This window comes from Ciconia boyciana, chromosome 10 (genome assembly GCF_034638445.1).
Source record: "Ciconia boyciana chromosome 10, ASM3463844v1, whole genome shotgun sequence".
NCBI lineage: Eukaryota > Metazoa > Chordata > Aves > Ciconiiformes > Ciconiidae > Ciconia > Ciconia boyciana.
In genome coordinates, this window is record NC_132943.1 from 35,568,597 (window position 1) to 35,591,036 (window position 22,440).

Genomic DNA, 22,440 nt, shown 5'->3' on the forward strand with positions numbered 1-22,440 from the left:
AGTCTGCACAGTCTTTGCACAAAACATTTTAGGGTTTCACTTGCAAATCCTACTCTCTGTACACAAGGACTGTTAAGCAAGCAAACAAGCAAGAAAATCTTAGTGCTGTCTTTGACACTGTAGGTTATTCCAGTATCCTAGAACCATGACCTTACAACCAAATAGAAAAAAATAATCCCCCAAAACAAACAAAAAAAGAAAGTGTAAAAAAGGCTATTGTCTTCCCAGCTGGGTCCACAAACTGTCTGCCAAACACAACTCAAATGTTATATACTGCTGGATGGCAAAGCGCTGGAATCGGCAGAACACACAGACTACACTGACTTAGCCCAGTTGTCAATTTAGTCCAGAAACCTGCCTTTTGAAGAACTTGACTTTTCTTCTGAATCCTGTACTCTGTCTTAATATAGCAGTGATTTCCACATATAATGTACCATTTACAAATGCTTAAGCTTACAAATGCTAAATTTTCATAATTCTGCATTAAGAAAAATAAGAATGAAAGTATCCAGCAGCCCAGCTAATGTGCCACCAGGAATTCCTGCACAGCCTGAACTGAAAAGAAACTGTTTGCAGTTTTTTCCTTGTTCATAACTATATGCTCTAAGTTTTATACAATTCTTCCTTGTTCATTTTGCACTAAGGCTCAAAGAGCAAGCATCTGACTTTCAAATGCATCCTTTCGTCAAAAGCCAAAAATGATTAAAAGCATGTAACTGGTTTGCAACTACATAGCCTTACCAGCCGTATTAGAAATTATACGATTTCCCTAATTGATGCTAGCTGTAGGAAGCTCTTATAAAAGCTCAGTTTAAGAAAATGTTACCTCTTTAATAAATCACCTTTTCAACATCCTCAAAACCCCCTCACAGTTGGCATACTGGTTTTTCCTAAGTTTTTAATGGTACTGTCCGTAATTTCTCATTGAAAATATAAGTACAACCTTTATAAACCATACTTACTTGAGCCATAGCTGAATAATGTTTTGTTCCAAAACATTATGTATAGAGCTAATTCAAAGAGGAGACTTCATATACGATGAACAATAGTATAAATATAATAATAATACACATGTGATTGTGTATTAGATTGTATATGGTTATATAACCTGACATGCATGCATTTTTTGAGATGTTTGACAGCAGAAATTGTAAGTGATGCCTTTAAAGAAGACTATACCTTATTGGAACAACAGGCTTGAGCCAAGCTGAGCAGCTAAGACATTTGGTGGGAGAAAGGGGAAAAGAACAAGACGACAGCTTCTTCCCCTACCTGCCAGGTCAAAGAAGTACAAGTTCATGCTAAAAAAACCCTAAAAACTGCAACTCAAAAGCAGAACTACTAATGAGCTAAGGGCTGAAGTCTTCCTGACTGGCCCTGTGGAACCTTTTCCAGACTTCCTCTTAGCATTAGGCTAACAAAGACTTTGCTCAGTGTTAAAGCAAGGTACTCCTTTCTTGGCCTAATTTCCTCTGTCTTTTGCTTTTTTCATCTAGGTAATAAGCATAGCAAAGCCTGGGAAAGCGGCTTGGTTTTAGATTTTAATTATGCTGCCCCACAAGCGTCGCAAATAAAACACATGGGCTGCCTACAGGAAAGCCAAAGGGCATGTTCCAAACACACACAAAGGAGATGGATCTTCATGGGGCTTGCAGTTAAGCTGTCAAACTTCTCGTAAAAGCCCATCAGAGATACTAAGCATACCCAGGTTCAAACAAGCAATGGGCAAACTGTCAGATGGCGAGGTGGGAAATGAACGAGACTTTTTCAAGACCTGCATAATGCTGAGGACTAACAGAGCAGAGTGCTGAGGAGAACCATCAGTGCATTTACCTTGTCATTATACTCCATTCCCGGTATCCATTACTGGTCATTACCAGGGACACACACTGGAGCTGATACACCTGTCCCTGACCAATTCTTTTAATAATAGTTCAGGTTCTAAGTGAAGGAGTATTAACTTCATACGCATACACAGTCTTATCATTCTATTACCTGCATGTACCTTTGTCACTTAGGGACAAATCAGGACCTCTTGGCACAGGGACACATCCTGCAGCACCTATGAACATCTGAACACACCACTAGCTGGTGGTAACGTCTATCCCTAGCTGCGCTAGACGTAGAGGTGGAGAAGACAGTGCTGCAAAACTTCCAAGGCAGAACTGTACACCACGTACATTGCCTTTAATAATTAATGTAAGATGACACAGCTGTCACTTCTCCTGGAACATATTTTATGCAAGTAGCAGCGCTAGAAAAAACACGCTAACGCACGCTGTCTCCTCGGAGCCAAACCAGCCCCCCCCGCACATGCCCACCGCCTTATGAGGGAGGGACCCCAAGTCCAGGGGAAGCTCGAGGCGTGGACGGGACCCCACGCAGCGGTGAGGGCAGCCCCCAGAGGCACACACGCTCCCCACCCCGCGAGCCTGCGCTTCCTTCCCCGCTCCGTGACCCGCGGGACGCCCCCGGGCTGCGCAGCCCCGCACCGCGGCGCTGGGCGGGCGCCCCGACACCCCCCGCAGGTTCGCGGCAGCCGGGCCCGCCCCGCCCCGCGCACGCAGCGCACAGGCGCAGCGCGCCCCGCCCCGCGCCCGGGGCGCGGCCGTGACGGACCCCGGCCCGCCGCCGCCGGACCCCCCTCGCCCCCGGGAGAAGCCATGCCTGGGCGGAGCGACGCCCTCCCCGCCGCCCGGCCCTCGCACCTGCCGGGGAAGCGGCCCGGCGGCCCCCGCGCCCCGCCCGGGGCCGCCCGGCCCGGCCCCCTTCCGCAGGCACCACGCGTGCGAGGGGGAAGGCGGCGCTCACATGGCGCCTCCGCATCCCCCGCCGCCCGGCCCGGCCCCGCCGCGGCCCGCGCCCCGGCACGCCCCCGCCGCCCCCCTCGCACTCACTTCTCCCCCCCGCCGCCGCCTCCGGCCAGCTCCTTGCCGCCGCCGTGGTTATTGTTGTGGCCGCTGTCGGCGGGGGGCTCGCCGGGGGTGGGCGGCGGCGCCTGCGCCCCCTTCCCCGGCTCCTCCAAGGCTCCCTCCGAGCGAGTGCACAAACCCCGCGCCGAAGGCGGCGGCCCCGGGCCGCGGCGGGAGGCGGGCGGGCTCGCGCCGAAGGCGGCCAGCGGCGGCGGGAGGCGCCTGGGGCCGGCGCCGGGGCCCGGGCCGCCGGCCGCCCCGGGCGGGCCGAGCAGCAGCAGCTCCCGCAGCAGCGCCGAGCGCCACAGCCGCATCATGCTGCGCCACTTCCCTCCGCCGAGTGCCCCAGCCGGCGGCCTGCGGCGCCGCTCGCGCCCCGCCGCGCCCGCCCCCGCTCACCCGATTGGCGGCGGCCGCGTAACTGTCAGGCACGCGGCGTGCTCATTGGCCAGCGGGGACGCCGCTCCGGCCGGGCCACGCCCCCGGCGCGGGACGAGCCGCCCGCGGGCCGCTGGGGTCTCGGCGCGCGAGGCCGGCGGCGCAGCGGGGGGGGCGGGCGCGCGGGCGGGGGCGGCCGAGGACGCGGGGCCGGTACCGGTACCGGTACCTCCCGCCGCCGGCGGGGCCCGAGCGGAGCGGAGCGGAGCAGCGCCCCCCGCAGGCGGATCCGCCGCAGGGCCGGGCGGTGGCGCGCTGAGGGGAGCGTAGCGGGCCGGGGCCGGGGCCGGGGCCGGGGCCGCCGTCCGCACCGAGGTCACCCCGCCCTCCCCGCCGCCTCCATTTTCTGTCGGCCCCGGCGCCTGAGGGGGGAAAGTTTGAGCAACCGCCGCCCCCGCGCCGGCAGCGCGGGAGGGCCCGGGCCGTGGCCCAGCGGCGGCGGGGAAGGGGCGCGGGGCGAGGCCGGCACCTGCGGGGCGGCGGGCGGCGCCGGGCGCGCCCGGGGGTCCCCGCGGGCCCCGGGGCGGCGTGAAACGCTGCCGGCGGCGCTTCCCTCCCTCTGCGACGTGTAAAGGGGTTAGAAACGGGCTGGGCTTCGGCGGTGTCGGGTTTAGGTTGCCATGGATACGGGCGATTTTTTTTAAGTTTTATGGTTTTAACTCTCGAGCGGGCCGCCTCTCCTGGGACAGAGGAGCGGGCGGCGAGCGCAGCCGGTCACCGGTGCGGGCTGGAGCGGTGCGGGCAGGATGCTCCCGCCTCGGAGCCGCCCGGGCGGCGCGGCCGGCCGCAGGCCTGCGTTAGCCACCCCGTCCTGCCCGTCAGGCAGAGCGGGAAGGGGCTCGGGAGACAAAAGCGTCTGCGAAATACCCGTGGCGGGAAGAGGGGTTCCCAAACGCTTTGGGCCAAATGCTCCTGTTAATGCTTCTGTTAATCTGCTCATGGGTTTCCGTGCACTTGCCATAAAAATGTAATCGCATAGCTCGTTGCCAAAACTTGCTGTGGAGGCCGAAGCGTAAAACTTGAAAAAACCCAAACAGACAAGAAGTAAAACACCTGGATGCCTAGATGAGTTGGGTGCGGCCGTTCTTCATTTTCACATCATCAAGCATTTAATCAGAGTGTGACAATTTTGCTATGCTCATTTACAGGTCTCAGTTTGGGAACCACTGACCCATAGTAATGCGACGCTAGAGGCCAAAGTGGGAAGAGTAGCAGAGAATAACTGTAGGACTTTGGCGCAAGGTATAAATGTCACTCCTTGCGTATACTTCAGCTTCTGTCACAGCATCCTGACATGCTGCTTGCCAGTATACAGCATCTTGGAAGTCACGGATTCTGCAGTTACTTGGTGAAACTCTTCGCTCACATAACCAATCGCTAAATTTGTCCTAGATGAGTACAAATCTATATTAGTAAATTGTATCCATTATGGGTAACAGTAGAAGAGGAGATCTGTTGTCATCCTACTTCATCAGTAATACCAACATGGAAACCAGTATTTGAATTGCCACTAGCTTTCTCACTTCAGGAATCGTAATTTTCTGAGCAAAAATGTAAATACTTCTGGACTTCTATCATTGCTAAATTTCCCTGTGAACAATTTCCCCATGCACTGAGGTTTATTTCTGCTGGTATGTTTATTATGTTTGGGGGAGGTGGGGGTGGAGAAGTTGTAGTTCTGACTTAAAACAGTCTATGCTGCACACTTTATTGGAAACGTTTTACTCTGAACATACTGATATTTTATTTTCCACCGCCCCCCAGACTGAAAGTTTCAGCTGTCTAGGCATCGTAAATTGCTCTTAAAGAACCACGTAAAACACAGAGGGGGTTTTGTTACCTGTTTTCCATGCGCCCTGAGTTTGGGATAATCACTACAAATAGGCATTGAGCATAGCCTTTGCTTGTGCTTACTCCACAGCACAAATGCCCGCAGGAGTTCCCTCTGCTAATAAATTGTCACAACAGCCGCGAGAGTTTTTGGAAGCAGATTTAAAGATAGCTGATAATCTATGCCTATAAAATGAGCCTCAGCGCACCAGTGGTTTTCCTTCCCACTGAACAAGGAAACTTGAAATATCAGTGTGGGATGTGTAATCCTGGGCTACAGTTACTTCACATACAAAAATGCAAAGTACCTACAGTTCTCACATACTTATTACGTTACCTATTATATTTCCTGGAACTGATTCTGGATTTCCATTTGCTAAGTCTTTTTGGCAAGCCGATAACTGCCTCTTTTATCCTGCCACCCAATAATAATATTTCTCATTTTTTAAGTTCCGTTATGTAAAATACTCTAAAGAGAGAAGTCTCTCAAGCGCCTTTTCCTTTCTCTCTGTAAGACCAGAGAGAGCAAGTGCGTTTCCAGCATGTGTGTTTGGTCACTAATTGCACACGCAGTTCTGCAGACAGTTACAAGGTTCCCTGCTGATTTTTCATGCCAAGGTGATATTTGCGGTGTGACAGCTGTGCTCTTTCACAAGCCAGCTGTTTAGCAACTGACCTGGTTCCAAAACTTGTCTAATTCATCTCTTATACTGTATGGGGGGAAGAAGAGGAAGAATGCAAAATGTACTGATCTGGATCTTCCCTTTTAGTGTTCTGGTTTCTGTTCAAAACATTGCAAATAAAGTTGTGGGAAGGAGAAGAAAAAAGTAATACATTAACAAAAATATGTGCCTCTCATGAGGGTACCCCATGTTACATTGTTACACGCTCTTGACCCTACATAAACTCCAACTTTACTCATTTCCTTTTTTTTTTTCTTTTTTTACTTTGCATGCTATTGCCTTATTCCTTTATTTAACGTTTTAGTATCACCTTCACATCGGTAATCTCCTAACACAAGTATTCTTGAATAAAGCTTTTCTTAAAACTCACTTCAATAAATTAATCCTCAACTTCTCTCCCTGGCAATTCCCTTGTGTGTGTTTTAGCTCTTGAGGGCAGAAAAGGCAAGTTGCTCTGTGTGTGGAACTACAAATACACAGCTCAGGAACAATGCAAAATGATAAATATAGTTTCAGATTCACAAAGTTCAAGGGCAGTAGTGACTCATTGCCTATTCTGAGAACTTTTGCTGCATATTTCAGGCCATCACTCCTTGCTCCTACTATGACTAAGCCTGAGAAGTTTCACCCAGTGACTCTCTCCCCTCTTCCCAAAGGTGCAGGGATACTAGAGAGTCTTAATTTAAAGATGAAATTTTTTTTTTTTACTTTTAAAATAAGCCATAAGAAATGTAGTAAAGATAACATCAGAAATACATCTGTTTGCTTGGGAAAAATATTATACATTCAACCTGTTAAACTGCCTCTGATTTTTGTTTTGATCCAGGTGTTAGACTGGGCTTTCCCATGCCTCAGTGAAACCCCCTTTAGACTTCCCTCTTGAACAGAGTGATATTACTCGTCTCTGGAACGAGAAGACAGACCATCTGCTCTGCCATTCTGTGTTTCACACAGTATCCCAAGAGAAACAGAAAATTACAAAAATGGCTTCCAACATAGCGCAAAGAAATTTGAAATTAAAATTCCCTATAGCTTTTATTTTGAATTGGTTACACAACCGGCAGTAACCATAAGCCAATGATTTTCTTTTCAATTTCCACAACTATACATGTGTTTTTGTAAGACAAAAATTAAGAGAGAGAATTTAAGACAACGTGGTTCTTCAGTAAAGAAAAAAAAAAGCTGATCTTTTAAATAGGCATTATTTTAAAAATATTTCCCTTAAGCTGTATTGTAGCAAAGTATTCCTGGTGTAACCCTCTAAAAATAATCCATATTTCAGAGGTTGTTCTTTCTAAAAGGGGCATAGCAGCGTTAATCTTCTAGGAGAAAGGGCTCTGAAAAGCAGGTGGAAAGAGGTCTTCCCAGTTCAAGCACATACTCGGATAACAGCTTTCAGGAAGGTTAAATCCTCCCATCAGATCGGCAGGGCAGATCTCAGATAAGCAGCAGAAATTAAGGATTATCTTGACTACGACATGAACTGTTTACTTTGCTATTTTAAATGGTTATGTTGGCTCCATTTCATGTGTTGCTGGGTAATGCTTTCCAAAAGAGAACTGAGGACCAGACACTGCAATTTTGACTCTATTCGAGTATTCCTACTGATTCTAGCAGCAGTTCCTAAAAATATTTTTTTCTTTTGTGAGGCTAACTTGCTGCACATTTGGGTAACATTTGGATATCGATTCAAATGAAAGGTGCTCGGTCACAAGAAACATTCCGCATTGGATTGTATGGAGCATATGGAACAGCTTCCTCTGAGCATAGACGCATAAGCAGTAAATAAAGTTACTATTTAATCTAAGAAAATGAAGGTTTAAATGCTTAGGCATAATAGCTCAGAAATCCAATGAGGAGGAAAATAGAGGAATAATTTACCTGGAAGGTAATAGTTGAGGGAGGGAGTGACCTCAAGTGACAAGCAACAGAAAAAAAAATCAAAATCATCTTCCCCGTGTAGTGCATGGATGAGACCATAGCTCATTTCTCATCACTCTCATTCCAGGCACATATGAGCAGTGAGGAATTAATTCAATGGAAAGCAACAAAAGTATTTGGAGAATTTGCTGAGACTGACATGAAGAGAGACTACAAGGGCCTGGGACATTCCTAGCACGATTAACAGACAATATACGATGTTTTCTAGTGTAAATGACAGAGCAAGCAAATAACAGAAGTAGGTTTATTGAGGATGATCTGCAAAGACTGGTGCAATTTTTTCCTATTACTCTATTAGTTAACCTGTTTCCCTTCATTTTTGCCAGTGAGACAGAACCATCATTCCTCATGCAGATTATCAGTTATAGTACTTTTCAGATGCAAAATTCTTTACGTATCAGAACATTCACCTTCAGAAGCCAACAGCTTACCTACCAGAGAAGTATTCTCTGCTGCATCCAGCACACTGCATATGATTTGTGCTATAATATACCTAAATCATAGCATGACAAACCCCATGCATTCCACCCACAATCACATTTAATGCTTAATTCCGATGACATCTGCCAAACTGCAGTCCAGCAGCAGGCCAGGGAGCAGGACCAAACTTGGGTCTTCTGTTTGTGTTCCCGATCCTCAAACATTAGCCTTGGTAACCTTGTGCTAGCAAATAGAAACAAGCGACAACATCATCTGGCTGCTCCATTGTATCCCAGGTGTCTGCGCCGAGCATGCATGAGAGAGCCTGGGAGCTGAGGCGAGTCCGTGAACTCATGTGTAGCTGCTTGCAGAACGGGCACGTAAAATTGCTGCGAAGGTCAGAGCACTTAGGCTGACCGCAAGCTGGCTCGTCACGTACAAAGCTACGCAGCGCTGGGCGATCGCTGCCTGACCGGTGACATCTGCGTGTGCCACCCCAGCCCTGAAGTGATGGAGATGACAGTGCGCTGCAGCCACACCTCGTCCCAAGCTGGTTGCTTTCAGCTCTGAATTCCAGCACCTTGCGAAAAGGCACTTGGAGAGATGCAGTCTTTCAGGCAAAGACACACAAGTGAATCCCATTTAATGGTCCCATGTAGGAAAAACCCTCTCTCACACATCTGGTTTTGCCCTTTCACAAATTGAGGTTGAAATTACTTGCGGCCATGTAGAAGCTTAAGCTTACGAGGACTCCCAGGCTTAGGAGCAGGGCTACCCATCCTGGAGGAAAACAAAACAAAACAAGGTAAAATCAAGCAAGCAAAACAGTCGAACTGTAATGGAAACTATCTCATCACAAGAGGTAGTCCAAATGGTTTAAAAGTCTCCGGCCTCCAGAAGGCTCCTCTGGAGTACGTAGAAACCACTCTGATCGAGTGCAGGGAATAATGCTAGCACCAGCAAAACCCCACTACCTGTGAAGTGGCAAACTAATCAGCAAAACCACATGTTTCTTTCTGCCTGGATATTTTTGGCACCTTCTCATTTCTGTTGCTGCCCTGAGGAAAGAGGAATGGACACTTCAGGTGATTTAGGGCTCAGCCTTCCTTTGCAACCGCCATGAGTTGCGAGTCTCCTTGCAAGTTGCAAGGCTGTTTAAGTCTCCTGTTGCCTCAGAAACAAACGGTCCCATAAAGACTAATGGGAAAATGTACGATGGTTTTTAATTCTTGAAGGATGTAACCTTGAAAGATTCCCCCCCCATCTAATTCTCTCTTTATAAACACCTAACTTTCTTAAGGAGGTAAAGGAAGGAGATAAGGGAGCATAACAAAGCAGATACCCCTGGTACCAGTGGGCGAGCCTATGTGCTGCTGGCGACTGCGGGCACGCTACCAGCAGCGCTTCCACTAGCACACAATGTACCACCACACTCCAAGGGTATTTAATATTTAGACAAGGACTTTTGAACAGTTCCACAACAGTAGGCCAGGGGGGACTGAAGCTTTGCAAAACTGGATTCGAAGATTAAAAAAATAGAGCGATCAAGGTCGTAAAATAGCCTGGATTAAGCGTGTGTTCTTGCTAATAACTAGTTTAGTTCTTAAATGTGTGTATGTTCATCCTAACTTCCAAGACAACAAACATTCAAAATTCTTGTAAGGTATTTTTGGCGCATTCGAAACATTTGTGCAAGCACAACATTTGTGCTTCTTTAGAGTTAACTGCTGTCACAGAACATCTTCATGTCATCTTTAAATGCTCCATAATGCTCCATCTTTTCAGACAGAGCTTGAAACAACTCTCACTGAAGTCAGAAGTTGATGGAAAAACACACAAGAAAAGAAACTCTACTTTTTAAATAGTATTTTTAGCCCTCAGCATAGTTTCCATAGCAGTATTAGACCCAATTATGTGGGCTTTTGCCTTGACTGACTGGGTTGTGCTGTTGAAATTCAGAGCGTTTCTAACATTACATGATCTCTGGTGGCAAAGTCACTCATTCCCACGCACATGCCATGGCTTGTCACCCCCTCACAGTTGTTCCGAGAAAACTATTGAACTGGGTCACGCTGTAAACTGGGTGAGCGAAACAACCTGGGTTAAAAATTGATGAGTGATAATTCTCCTCTTTGAGCAAGAGGAGTTTCACATAATAAATCTGTGAAACATGTCTTGAGGAGCTTTGAATTAGATGTGCCATAGGATGGCTCAAAGGAAGAGCCGTAGCCAAGAAATTGTGATAATTTTGTTTCTCTCTGTGTACTTGGCCTTGTACCACAGGAAAGGGATGTACCACAGACTTCACAGCCTTCCTGTCACCAGCAATTTTTAAACGATGACCGAGTGCTTGGATATTTTGAATATTTAGATAAAGTTTCATTTGGTAGCTCGATCATTGAGCAGAGCTTCAGGCAATTAGATAACCTTAGAATAAAGCACGAAGCCAAACCAGTTGTCTGTCTGGATAATATGGTTATATTGATTTTGGGAGGAAATATAAGCAGTTCTGGAATTACTAGATCATCCCTTATTCTGTCACATACTTGCACACAAAATAACTTTGTAATGCCCTACAGTAATCACACAAGACATCATGGGCCTAATTTGAGAACAAACCTAATAGAGCTTACCAGTAGCCCATTTGATACAATTTTTTTTTTGTCTTCAGGCTCTTTGCTGTATACGCTGCGTTAGACTAAACTCCCATTAGACACTTGAGGATCAGCTCTGCTAAAACAAAGTCTGAGCAATAAGACCAGAACTAAGCTGTGTTAGGGAGGATATTTTGGGCTAAAAGGACTGTAAGAGAACAAATGAAAAATGAACTATGTCGAGTATTTTGGGCCAGAAGGCATGCAGAACAGACACCTGTAATTATTCATGTATCTATGCTTAGGGAAATATCACCCAGACGCCTGTTTCCTCCCCAGCTTTGACTTACTGCCTCATGTCTGCAGCAGAATTACAAACTCTCAAGACAGGGCACGTGTCTTCCTATTAGTCATGTTTAATCAAGAAGTTAATTTGGTTTAATCCTTGGACTTTCACTATGTGTATTCTGATGCAGTTCTTTTAGTCAGCTTCAGTTTATCTCACCTTCTACATTTCTGCAAGTTTTTCCTCTGATTATCTGTCTTCTAAGTTGTACCTCTGTCTTTTGATGGATATACTTTATTAAAGAAAGCAAGATCTAAAATAATAGTTTAAATAGCGACTCATTTTGTTCTGCTTTACCTGTTAGTTACATTTTTTGATACGTCAACACATTTTATTAATATTACAGGTGAAATTCAGAGTTGAAAAAGCACAAGCAGTAGAATGTATTACCTCTTCACACAGCAGTACGATTGACGGAAAAGGTAATAACTGCTCAGTGTGGCTCACTTAATCTACCTTGGTGTAGAGCCAGATAAATTCTACCCTTTGAAATAAAAAGTAATTCTTAAACTACCAGTAGTTGTTAATGATTACTAGAACTAGAAATAATCAATCAAAATCCACATGCTAGTGAGTAATAGTCTTCTACAGACATCCTGAATATAGAGATTATACCCTTTCTTTTCACAGCTAACAGGGAAAAGGTTAATTTACATCTCAATACTAATTCTCATAAGGAGAACCATTAACTTATGATGTTAATGAACTGATACATCCACCAGCTCAGTCTAATGACTCTGTGCTTAGGGGAAAAGCTGAGGGATGTGTGCGGTGGAGCGCTGCTCATCGTTTCCCAAGGATTTGGCCCAGTTCTGGATGCCCAATGCACCCCAGCTGAATGGTGTTCAGCCCTGCTCAGGACTACCATCAGCTTAAGTGAGTGTTTGGAAAAACCACGAGGAGCGGTGCTCTTCCCGCATAGTAGTTCTAAAAAGATTGCTAGCGGTTTTTTTGCATCCCTGAATAGATTGCACACCATTGGCTCCAACACCGTCTTTGAAACATTACAGGGAGGAGAAAAAGAATGAGCACCTTCAATAGTGCCACAGCTGTGCTTTCTCGCCTGCTTATCTTTGTCCCCTGTACACTTCTAATGTTTAGGCAACATTTATTGGCATGTTGGGACTTACATCTTAAAAATCAGAAGAGCACTGCATACATGAGACGAAGGGTAGAAGCAGCGTAGTTGCCGGACGGCTGTCACCCAGACAGACAGTCGTGAGCCTGTTGAGTACTGTTGAAAATCAGCGTTGGGAATCTTGTGCTCCAGAAGGAGCAGCAGCAGAGCAGACTGGCTTCAGCCTGCCCGTAGCAGGACAAAGCTGTTTTCTCTGTACCTCTGTTACCTGCTGGTCCAAGGGCACGGTTAATAGGCTGTGTCACGAAAGTTACGGGTGTAACCTTTGCGTATTTGAGAGTTCATGTATAAAGTCAGACTGCTTATTCCAGCTGGAACTTGAACTGCTTAAGCTTCAACTCTCGGGCGCTTTCAGATCGGAGCTGCAAACGGACGGAGGAGATTATTTCCAAACGGTCTGGCAGCCTGTTACACCTTATCTCACAGCGGAGGGGGCAGAGGGACGGCAGGGCGCTCTGTCTCGAGCAAAAGGGATGTCCCAGGAAACAGGCAGCCCGCTGGGTCACAGCTTGCCTGCGCGCAAAGGTCTGGGCACGTTTCTTAAAAGGCCGTGCCATGGCCAAAGAGAGGGGTCATTTGTATAAATGCCTTCCTCAAAGGTGTCAAGGAGCTGTAGGAGATGCAGGCTTCCACTGAAGACAGTAAGAGAGCTAGGGGGTTGAAATTCTTTAGAATCGGGCTGCATGAGAATGAAATTATTCTTAACCACTTCTCTCTTCCTCCCTAAAGAGATAACCATATAATAATAACCATATTTTTAACCATATAATAATATGGTTAACCATATAATAACCATATAATAATAGAGTGACAAGAGGAGAAAAGCGATGAGGAATGATGTTACTGGTAATCACGAGGTATGTAGCATTTTTAATCAAGCTAATTAGTTTTGGTTTTATGCAAAAAACCTATGATCTATGTTCCATAAATGACTCTATAGAGATGAACTATGCCATATTCTACTAAAAAAAAAAAATATCCAGAACTCTAAGTGCAAGCTTACACAGAAGAACGACCATTTAAAGAGGTATTTTCTTATTAAGCAAATAATCCGTTTACTCTCATTGTTGTGAATCTTCAGTTTTTACTCATATTAGTGCAGCAGAGTGAACGTACCTTTGCATGGGAAAGGTTTCTTTCCATAGCATTTTACGCTTCGTCAGTAGAATTGGCTGCAACGCAGGTACATTTTCATTGCACCACCAATCTGTTCAGCTTTTGTGCGACACGAGGCAGCGCACAGGAGCCCTGCTCCTGGCACAGACGCAGCCATCGGTGCTCTGCTGCATCGGGGAAGATGGGCTTTCAGAGCTGGGGCTGGTGTCGTGAGCAAGTAGGAGCGGAAATTGTTTAGCAAATAGCCAAACACAGGGGCAAGCTTATCATTTTTATAATTTGTCTTTCAGAGCTAAACCTCACTTAAAGCAACTGTTCTGAGAAAAGGGGGGGAAAAAAAAAAAAAAAGCTTTTTCTGCTGTGAGGGAGTTAATCTTTCATGAAACCTGGAGGAGCAGATGTTACTGTGTTCCCAGGCAAGTAAAATCTGGAAGGAAATGAACCCCATTATCCAGGAAATGGAAATGATTGGAAGCAGCTGTAAGCCGGAGCCCGCTGGCTCTCCCTGGCAAGTTCTGCGGCTTTGCTTGTCCCTGCGAAGCAGGGCTTCGGTGCCCCTTTAATTCATTTTACACTTCCAGGGACACCCCCACGAAGGCTGGCTGCTAGCATACTTGAAGATTAGTTTAAGCAAAGCGCAGATGCTGTCCTAATCCCGTGTGGAAGCCATGACAGAGTGCAAACCCCATATTACACAACAGGGTCCCTACTCTGACTCAGTGGAAAGGATTTCCTGGATGCCCACGGCGGAGTTCGGTCGGACACGGGGAGGATACGCAAGCGCGCGGGAGCGCGGCTCAGTCAGTTACACCACGGACGTGACCTATCACAGCGCTTGAAAGAAGAGTTATTGGCACGTTTCCATGCTTCTGTGCAGCCTTCCTGCGTACAGGACAGACACGCTCATTGCGAACCCACGCAGCTATTTGGCTCTAAATCCTGAGGATTAGAACAGACCCATGCGAGGCTTCCCCGCCGCTTTCTCAGGTGTGCGCAGCCAGAGTCCATATACCTGGGCCTGGCTCCTCCTCACCACAAAAACATCCTCCCTAGCTGCTGCTGGAAAAGAGCACCGCGATCGCCCTCACCTCGCAGCCATCTTTTGCAGCCTGGCCGATGGCCGTCAGCGCTTCCAAGCATCAATCCCATAGTGCCGCAACTGCGCAAAGCAAGCTTTCCCTGCCCCAATAAAGGTGCATGATAAAAGAGGCTATAATACTATAGCCATAGCAACACAAATGCAACGTCTTGTGTCCGGAAAGTGTCTGCAATAATATGGATGGTGTTATTAACCACTTGCATTTTTGGATATGCTAAATCATCCCAAGAGCTCTGACAAAGGGCAAGTGGAAGAGATCCTTTTTTGTTCATCTGGAGGTGAAAAAAAAAAACCAAACCAACCACCCCTATGTGTTTATTTCTCTACGCGAGCGCTGCTGAGAGGACTACCAGCAGTCAAGTGCTTCATCAGCTGCTTCGGGACGTGCAGGCGACATCAGCCACGGCATTGAAGCGACGGCACGATAATAACAAAGAAAGCACGATTTATCTTGAGCAAGCTAGTCTGTGCTCTCCAACTGGCTCCGAGCCCCAGCTCAGAAGGTCACGTAGCTGACATAACATCCCATGAGTCATCCCCGATACTGCGTGTGTCCAGCATAACTCATGTGGTTTGGCAGCATCGAGGGAGGTTCCTTCTCCTTTCTTGCTGCCCAGAGTCAATGTTGCCCTACAGAACGTACAAGATGATAAAGCCACCAGAAAACATCTACAGCAACCTGGCCACCTTGCTGCTCGTCATTACCTCCTAGAGTGGCAGCACCGGACAAGATCCATATCACAAATATCACTTGCAAAGCTGTCCAGGTGGAGAAGTCTATATCAACACAGCCAAAATACACCTACCTACACCAAAAATAAAGACCTACAACCCAGGTCAACTAACTGACCTACACTCTCTGAAGTCCCTGCTTAAATGCCGGCATGTGTGCAGATCTTAGCCAGACTTAAACAACAGACATATTCGTGAAACACTAAGATAGATGCCTGATCAGCACAGCACTGTGGAGTCAGGCCCATCAGGTAATACAGATTTCAGTCACGGTCTGTACCATTACACCCTCTGAATCTACTCCCTAACCAGACGGTCAAAGCACTGGAGACGTGATTGGCACCCTGACAGCACTAGGATATTGCCGAGCATCACTCCATCAAATAGGTGCTCAGTCAAAGCCACCGTTCTCGTAAAAGTGACGGGGTACATTAATTGGAGAGAAAGGCAGGCAGAAAGCTTGGATGCAGTAGATCTTCTGGCAGGAGATGGAGCAGAGGGGTTCGTGAGCAAGGGAAGAAGAAAACAAAGAAGAAACCATGCCAGTACATGTGAAAATTATAGTCCTCAGACTGAAGTCGGGCCTGAGCCCCCTGAATTTTGGCTAAACTTAAACATGAGGAAACCCATGTACACCAAAGGGAAGACGTGCTGTTTCAGGAACAAGGACACGGAACCAACAGATGAAAGAAGCAGAAGCAAGGTGAGACAGGAGTCCCCCCGGCTTGCCAGGCGTGCCTCTGTCCCTTCCAGACGGGCATTGCCAGTTAACCTGGAGGAACAAACGCCATATCTGAAAGGAAAACTGCCTCGCTGGAGTTTGCAGCAGCACCCAGCATGTAATTTGTCAACGTAATGGCAACGAAAGGGTTATGCTAATGGGCAGGTAGCTATAACGAGAATACAGTGACACAGGTCACGCACAGTACATCCTTCCAGATTGAAAAAGGAATTGCCGCTGTGGTTGAGCAGTCTGTTGACCATACAGACAGATGTTTAAGATGGGTGCTCAAAATCAATTTTTTTTCATGAAGAACAGAACAAGCAATAGTCTTAACGTTTTTGCTGTCAGGGTAAGGTGTTTTCCACAGCATTATGTTCTGATGACCATCAGCTCAAGAACAGCTGGGATTCTTCTTCTGCAGTGAAAGGAAATATATCATATATTTCAACTTTTAGCTAAAAGCTGTCATCCCATAACGCTGGAGAAAGTGCTGTAAAATGCCAAGGCTGTTTCACACTGTTGCAGAGGTTACGCACGCCTATGAAGGCTGTGCTAAGCCAAGAGAGATGCTAAGCCGTGAGGCTACTGGCCATAGCGCCCGGTACGTGCCACACCAACTCTGGTCGGTTTTGAGGCCTGTTGCAGGAGCGGTGCTACCAGCAGGACCTCAGCGGCTGCTTTTGACCGTCCTTGCTATTAGGCTGGTGCTGCAGCCTGTACGGCGGCTGCCCTGGCCTGCTGCAAGCAGCAGCAGTGCGACCTGCTAAGTGCTTTCCAAGCGTTTGGAGACCACCACGCCGAGGAGCTCACAGCCTGGGCCATTTAGCATCTCTGGTGGATGCCAGAGGCACATTGGCTCTTGCTTTCCACCAGCAGCGCAGGTAGCAGATCCCAGCCCGCACAGCCACCACACTCGAAGGACAGCACAAGCGGCCGCCACCGTCATCGCAGCAGACGCTGCTGTTTGAAAGAGCACGAGTTGAGTGGAAAATCAGCCCAGACGAGCCTGTGAGTCACAGGCAAGTCATACTGTACACCTGGAACAAGACATCTGTATGACTATGTCCACTCCAAAAAGCTACATTATGCATTTAAGGATAGACGCCAGGTGAAGAAGAGTGGTTAGGAAAAGCACACACACAAAATCACAGGTTAGAAAAAAAGATGCTCAAGAATACTGTTCTAGATGCTGCAATACTTTCAAGAGGCAAAGCTGAGGGTTTTAGCCAAGGCTCGTACAAAAGAGCTTATACCCCGTTTCCTGAACTATGTGCTAAAGTTACTCATTAGAAGTTCACGTTCAGACACAGGGATGTTTGTTCGGGGCAGGAATGTATGTTTGTTTTTATTTTCTCAGAAGCATGTAGCTTACAACTGAGGAAGGTCAATTATTAACTCCAGCCTGAGATGAAAGTGTGCAGGTTTAACTTTCCTGAGGGACAGGTACCTCATCGTGTTTCTAGATCTGACAGGTTCTGGTATGGCTTGCTCCCACCCAGGAGGTTAAATACCAGCATGCAGTGAAGCGGTCCCACTGGGAGAAAGGACACCACACAAAGTACTGATAGGGATTGATTTAATCTAAATTCAAATTTTTACACTAGATTTTTACACTATTAACACTAGAAATGCTGTTGTGAAAAATGATTTATTATTCCTAACTATTCCTAGGGCTTAGGTTTTTGCTAAAACCTCATTAAGAGTTTTCGGCAAGGTGTAATGTTCCTGCATCTGTGCTCAGCGGGTGAAGTTTCAGACCTCTACAGACCCACTTACCTATGTATGTATTTAACGTGGGGAAACATCCTTGCGCTTCTGAAGACTGCTCTTGAAGTGTAACTTTAAGCTCATTCATCAGACCTAACTGAGCTCTCGGATATCAGGTGTTTCTGCGCAAATAAAGTTTTTCCATGTATATATACATATTTACCGTTTTAGACTGTCAATCCTTTGGTGAGGGGAGCTGTAGCTCTCATTTAATAACGCCAGCTTTTTACCATTACCACCTGAACAATTATCCCAGCTTTACGGCTATGTGCCACAGCAGCGTCACCCATACTTAGTGACAGCAGCGGCAGCGGGTGGTACGCGAGTGCTCTCACAAGCAGGTTTCACACGCCGCACGACCGCTTGCCCTCAAGGTGTGTCCCGGAGCTGAACCTGCTCCCGCGAGAGTCATAACCAGGCTCGGAGCGTCTCCGACGAGCTGCACTGAACACCTTCCTCAGAGGTGCCTCTCCCCTTCAGGGAGGATCCATTTAACTCCAAAGCAGAGGGTGATGGAGTGTTTGAAGCGTTCAGGGTAACTGCTGAATTCCCAGAGCGCTGGGAGGTCTCTGCCATGCGCTGTGGTCTTCAAAGTTGGGCTCAACACCAGGTAAGATCAGGTAGGGCTCTTCTGTCGGGTGACAGTCCGTGCACGGCAAGCTAGCGGTGGTTTCTCAGTTTTGGCCCTTCTTTTCTAAAATGAGCAAGGGAACTTCCCCACATCTGCTCGTTTGCAAATTCAGTTTCTGTCTGACAGTACATTTTACTCGCCTGCAGTCGCAGCACTGGAGGAAGCACGAGCAGAGCCAGGGGCTGGAGTATTGCCACGATGCTTTCCTTTGGGAGACTGCTTTCCATACAAAGATAACCTTATACTCTCCCACCAAGGCTGCATTTCATCCCGCCCCATCCCAGCGAGCCCTCTGCAACCACTGCCTCGCAGCCGAGACACCGAAACCCAGGGGAGTCACGCGGCTGCGTGGCAGACATTAGCAGATCTATTTAGATTGATTATGCTTCAAACAAAACTGGTGCTGTCGATGTCTATTTACATTAAGGTTTCAGGAACATTTCATAACCACTTACCCTTTTAATTAAAAAATTTATTACCTTCGTTGCTGAGCCAGCAGCCCTTGCAAAGCATCTCTGCTGTCTCTCGAGCACCACGTTAACTCGGGAAGGGACTTGTGGCACAAGAAGAGGACCTATCGGCCCGATTTCCCCTCTCGAAACCCGTGAGCTGCTCAGGCACGCATGCAGATGGATGAGGCTCTTACGGACCGCAGCATGAATGGTCTGCCCCGGGAGCCGGAGAGGACAGCTCGGACGGGGGGACAGGGGGACAGCCAGGAGCTAGAGGCAGGAACGTTTGCTAAGCCAGGGGAAGGAGCTCTCTCCATCCAGCTGAAAGTGCCTGCTAGTCCAGAAGGTGTTTATAGCTTCCAGCTGAGAAGTCAGCTGAAGTACTAGGCTGCCACAGAGACTGGCCGCTACAAAGGAGGCTCCTGTTCAGGCAAACTTGTAGATGTTTCTTTGGCGTGACTGCACACACTGCTCTTCAGAAGGAAGCCAGCGGCCTCCTCCACACTGCAGTTTTGCAAAGTTATTTAAAGGAGCGTTGTTTTTCCGGCCATCCCTGCAACCTCCTTTCTGACACATCACCATGTTGCTTTATGGATTTCTCTGCCGAGGAGAGGCTCGCCGGAGAACTGCGCTTTCTGGCAGTTCCCTTATAAGGCGAAGCTCCAGGCTCAGCTGGGCTTAGCTATTCCCTTAGTCTTTAGTCTTCATTGCAAAAATAGACCTGCGCTCCGGTATCCATTGTACCAGTATCAAACTGGAAAGAAGGAAAACAGAATCCCTCTCTTTTCCTTTGCTAAATGCCAGCTGAGTTCACCATTTAAAAAAAAAAACACCCCACCCCCCAAAAACAAACAGGGCAGAGAAATGGTAATGCTTGTACAATTAGCTTTGCACACCGACGATAGCTTGCAAACTCTTCAGCACTTGTCTCTTTACCACACGTTCATATAGTGCTTAACTCGACAGAGCTCTGCCCCTCGTCCCGGGGCGTTACAGTCACGTTAAGCCTTACAGAAAACAGGGAAAGCCCCGTCTAACAATGCCCTGAGTTACCAGGACCTGAGTTACCAGGGGACTGGGTGGGCCCTCACTCGTCCCTCCCAGGAGCCCTCTCACAAAGGGTACCAGAGAGTGGCTAATAACGCACGCGCCAGCCCGACTCACTCTTTCGAGCCTTTAGCCAAAAACAACTATTGTCCCAAATCCAGGCTCTGCAAAGCCATTGAAAATGACAAGCACTTCAGTTACTGCAGTAGCAATACTGAGAAGAGAAAGGAAGGGACAGAAGAATAATCGGACAGTGGGTACATATATATTTATATTACACTCGGGTTGGAAGCCGGGTTTAAGCCCGACCGTGTTTGTGCTTGAACTGATAAGGCTCAGCCCAGATCTCTTGATTCCTAAGTTTTCCAAGGAGCTGCAGAGAGGTAAGTTTGTACTTAATTCTGCACATGATTGTGATGCACTGGGTAAAGTTATTCTGCGTCAACCGTCCTAACCCATAAAGTCTTAACAATCAACACCTGACTGCTGTGTAAAGTGGATTAAACATTTGCCTAAAAACCACGCTTTTCTTAAAGAAAACCTGTTGCCCAGATCCAGTTTCGGGCATAGATTCAATGAACTATTGAAGCAAGGTGACAGAGAAGATTATAATCTGCGGCAGACGGGGCAGCTGAGGATAACGACCCAGTGGCCAAGAATATCTTTAGCCTTCAGCCTTCTCCGCCTAAGCAACAGCAATTGCTTTGGGATAGCAAACTAATAGAATTTATCATTTATTTGTAAATGATTAGCAACATCCCCATTGATTTTTCTACAGGCCTGCCGTTGGTCTGCTTAAAGGTTGACAACTGGAGCTACAAATGCAAGTCACCCTGCTCTGCAAGGCAACTGAAAGGAGTCATTGTGTGCTCCTTAGCTTGGAGATGACTCACTTCCAGAGCTGAAATGCCACTAGTTATGTGGTGGTTTCTCAAACCTCAAGAGCATTCAGTTGGAATAATGTCATGGGAAAAAAAGTCACGTTAGCTGAAAGGACAAGCTGAAATTCGTCACCTTGCAGCTGCTGCCCACTTTATTTGTTACCTGCCTGGTGGAAGATGGCCTCACTAAGTGTCGTTTCCTTTTTGAAGGGACGCCGATGAGCGCTTTGCAAAACCAGTGCCTAACAGGCTCTCCCTCCACAGTCCCGCGATCCTTTTTCCTCCGCAGCAAAACAGCTGCGCGGCAAGGAGTTCCAACCGCCCGGGCTCGGTTGGAAGAGAGGGGCTGCCTCCGCGCGCCCTGGCCCCAGCAGCACGTGAGCCCTGCTGAATGAGTACCTAGGCATGTGCTGAGTCAATGGGGGATTTACCGCTCCACCCCAAATTAATCTCATAATAATCAAAGGTATTTGTACACGAGCGCGTGCTTCACTGTAGATAACAACCGGGGCTACTGTGTTACGGGAGGCTCGTCTGTCAGGCAGGGCACGTAGCATCTCCCATTGCTTTCGTGGGTTATCTTACAAATGCTATCGCAGCAACCGGAATGAAGACCGGGAGGTCATAAAAGCTACTGGAGGACAATAAAAATATTTTTGACTGGTAGGTTTGTAGTGCATTTTTGTTGTTTACTTCCTTGAGTAGTACCACCACGCATACCACAGTGACGGCTTAATCCAAAATAACATTTTTTGTGTGTGTGAGAAAAGGAGGAGGAGAACTGAGAAAGGAACATGCTGTAAAAACAATGCAAACTGGATATGCAGAAATGAGGGATATTTTTGTTTCTTCTACAAAGTCATTAAGCAAAACAAAATAAAACCTGTTGTAATTAAATTCAACTTGTTCCGAGCCAACCTCCCTATTTCTTCCTGTGCCTGCCATGTCCAAGTGACTTCTCCATTTAGCAGCACAAGGCATAGCCCTTCCCTACTGTAACAGCAAAATCTGCCCAGGCTTTTCACCGCATTTCACAAAGTTTGAGAACTGGCACGTTATGAGGCGTGGCCACTGACAGGGATGTTTCACCACGAAAGACAAACACACCAACCAAAAAAACCCCTCAACCGTAGAAAATGTCTGAGCCCCAGCATTTTCCTCATGCCGCGGACGTTAATTAGGCAAGTAATAACATTACTGCTCAAACTACGTTAGGCACTTCCTTGCTGCCCTTCCCCTGCATGGCTGTTTACTTTGCAAGTGCTGCAGGGCAAAGATCTGTCTTCCAAGGCTTTGAAGTGCTTAGCACACCGTTGGCATCATATGAAAGTATCGTAAAATATACACAAGCATATATCTGCATAGATTATTATTATTAAGGCTGTTGCTATATTGGCTGGTTATTTTACCGTGCAGCAGCTATCTCACTCTGATTTATTATAAGCTCATTATAGGTTTATACAAATGCAAAGGTAATCTAGCAAATGCAAGCGATTAATAATTTCCCCGACAAATATAATCTGCGAGAAGACAGAAAGTGTGTCATTGTACAGGACGGGTCTAGGAGAGCAATTAGAGCTGATGAGAAAAGCTGTCCAGAAGCACAACCTGCAGGTGTAAGCTGATACTGCACTTCAGGCTGCAGGGCTCAAACTGAGCTCATGCTTGTGGAAAACCACTTTGTTCATG

General features: G+C 47.3%; 1 protein-coding gene across 2 annotated transcripts in view; it reads right to left on the reverse strand.

The window, feature by feature from the left end:
- GLS (glutaminase) overlaps positions 1-3,269 on the reverse strand; it is a 71,219-nt gene extending 67,950 nt beyond the window's left edge. The window contains exon 1 of one of the 2 annotated variants that reach the window (XM_072873889.1): positions 2,898-3,269. In XM_072873889.1, coding sequence (XP_072729990.1) covers positions 2,898-3,229 — 332 coding nt within the window. In that variant the 5' untranslated portion in view covers positions 3,230-3,269. The remainder of the gene's footprint in view (positions 1-2,897) is intronic. The other variant, XM_072873890.1, reaches the window with a different exon arrangement.
- Between the last annotated feature and the right edge of the window lie 19,171 nt (positions 3,270-22,440).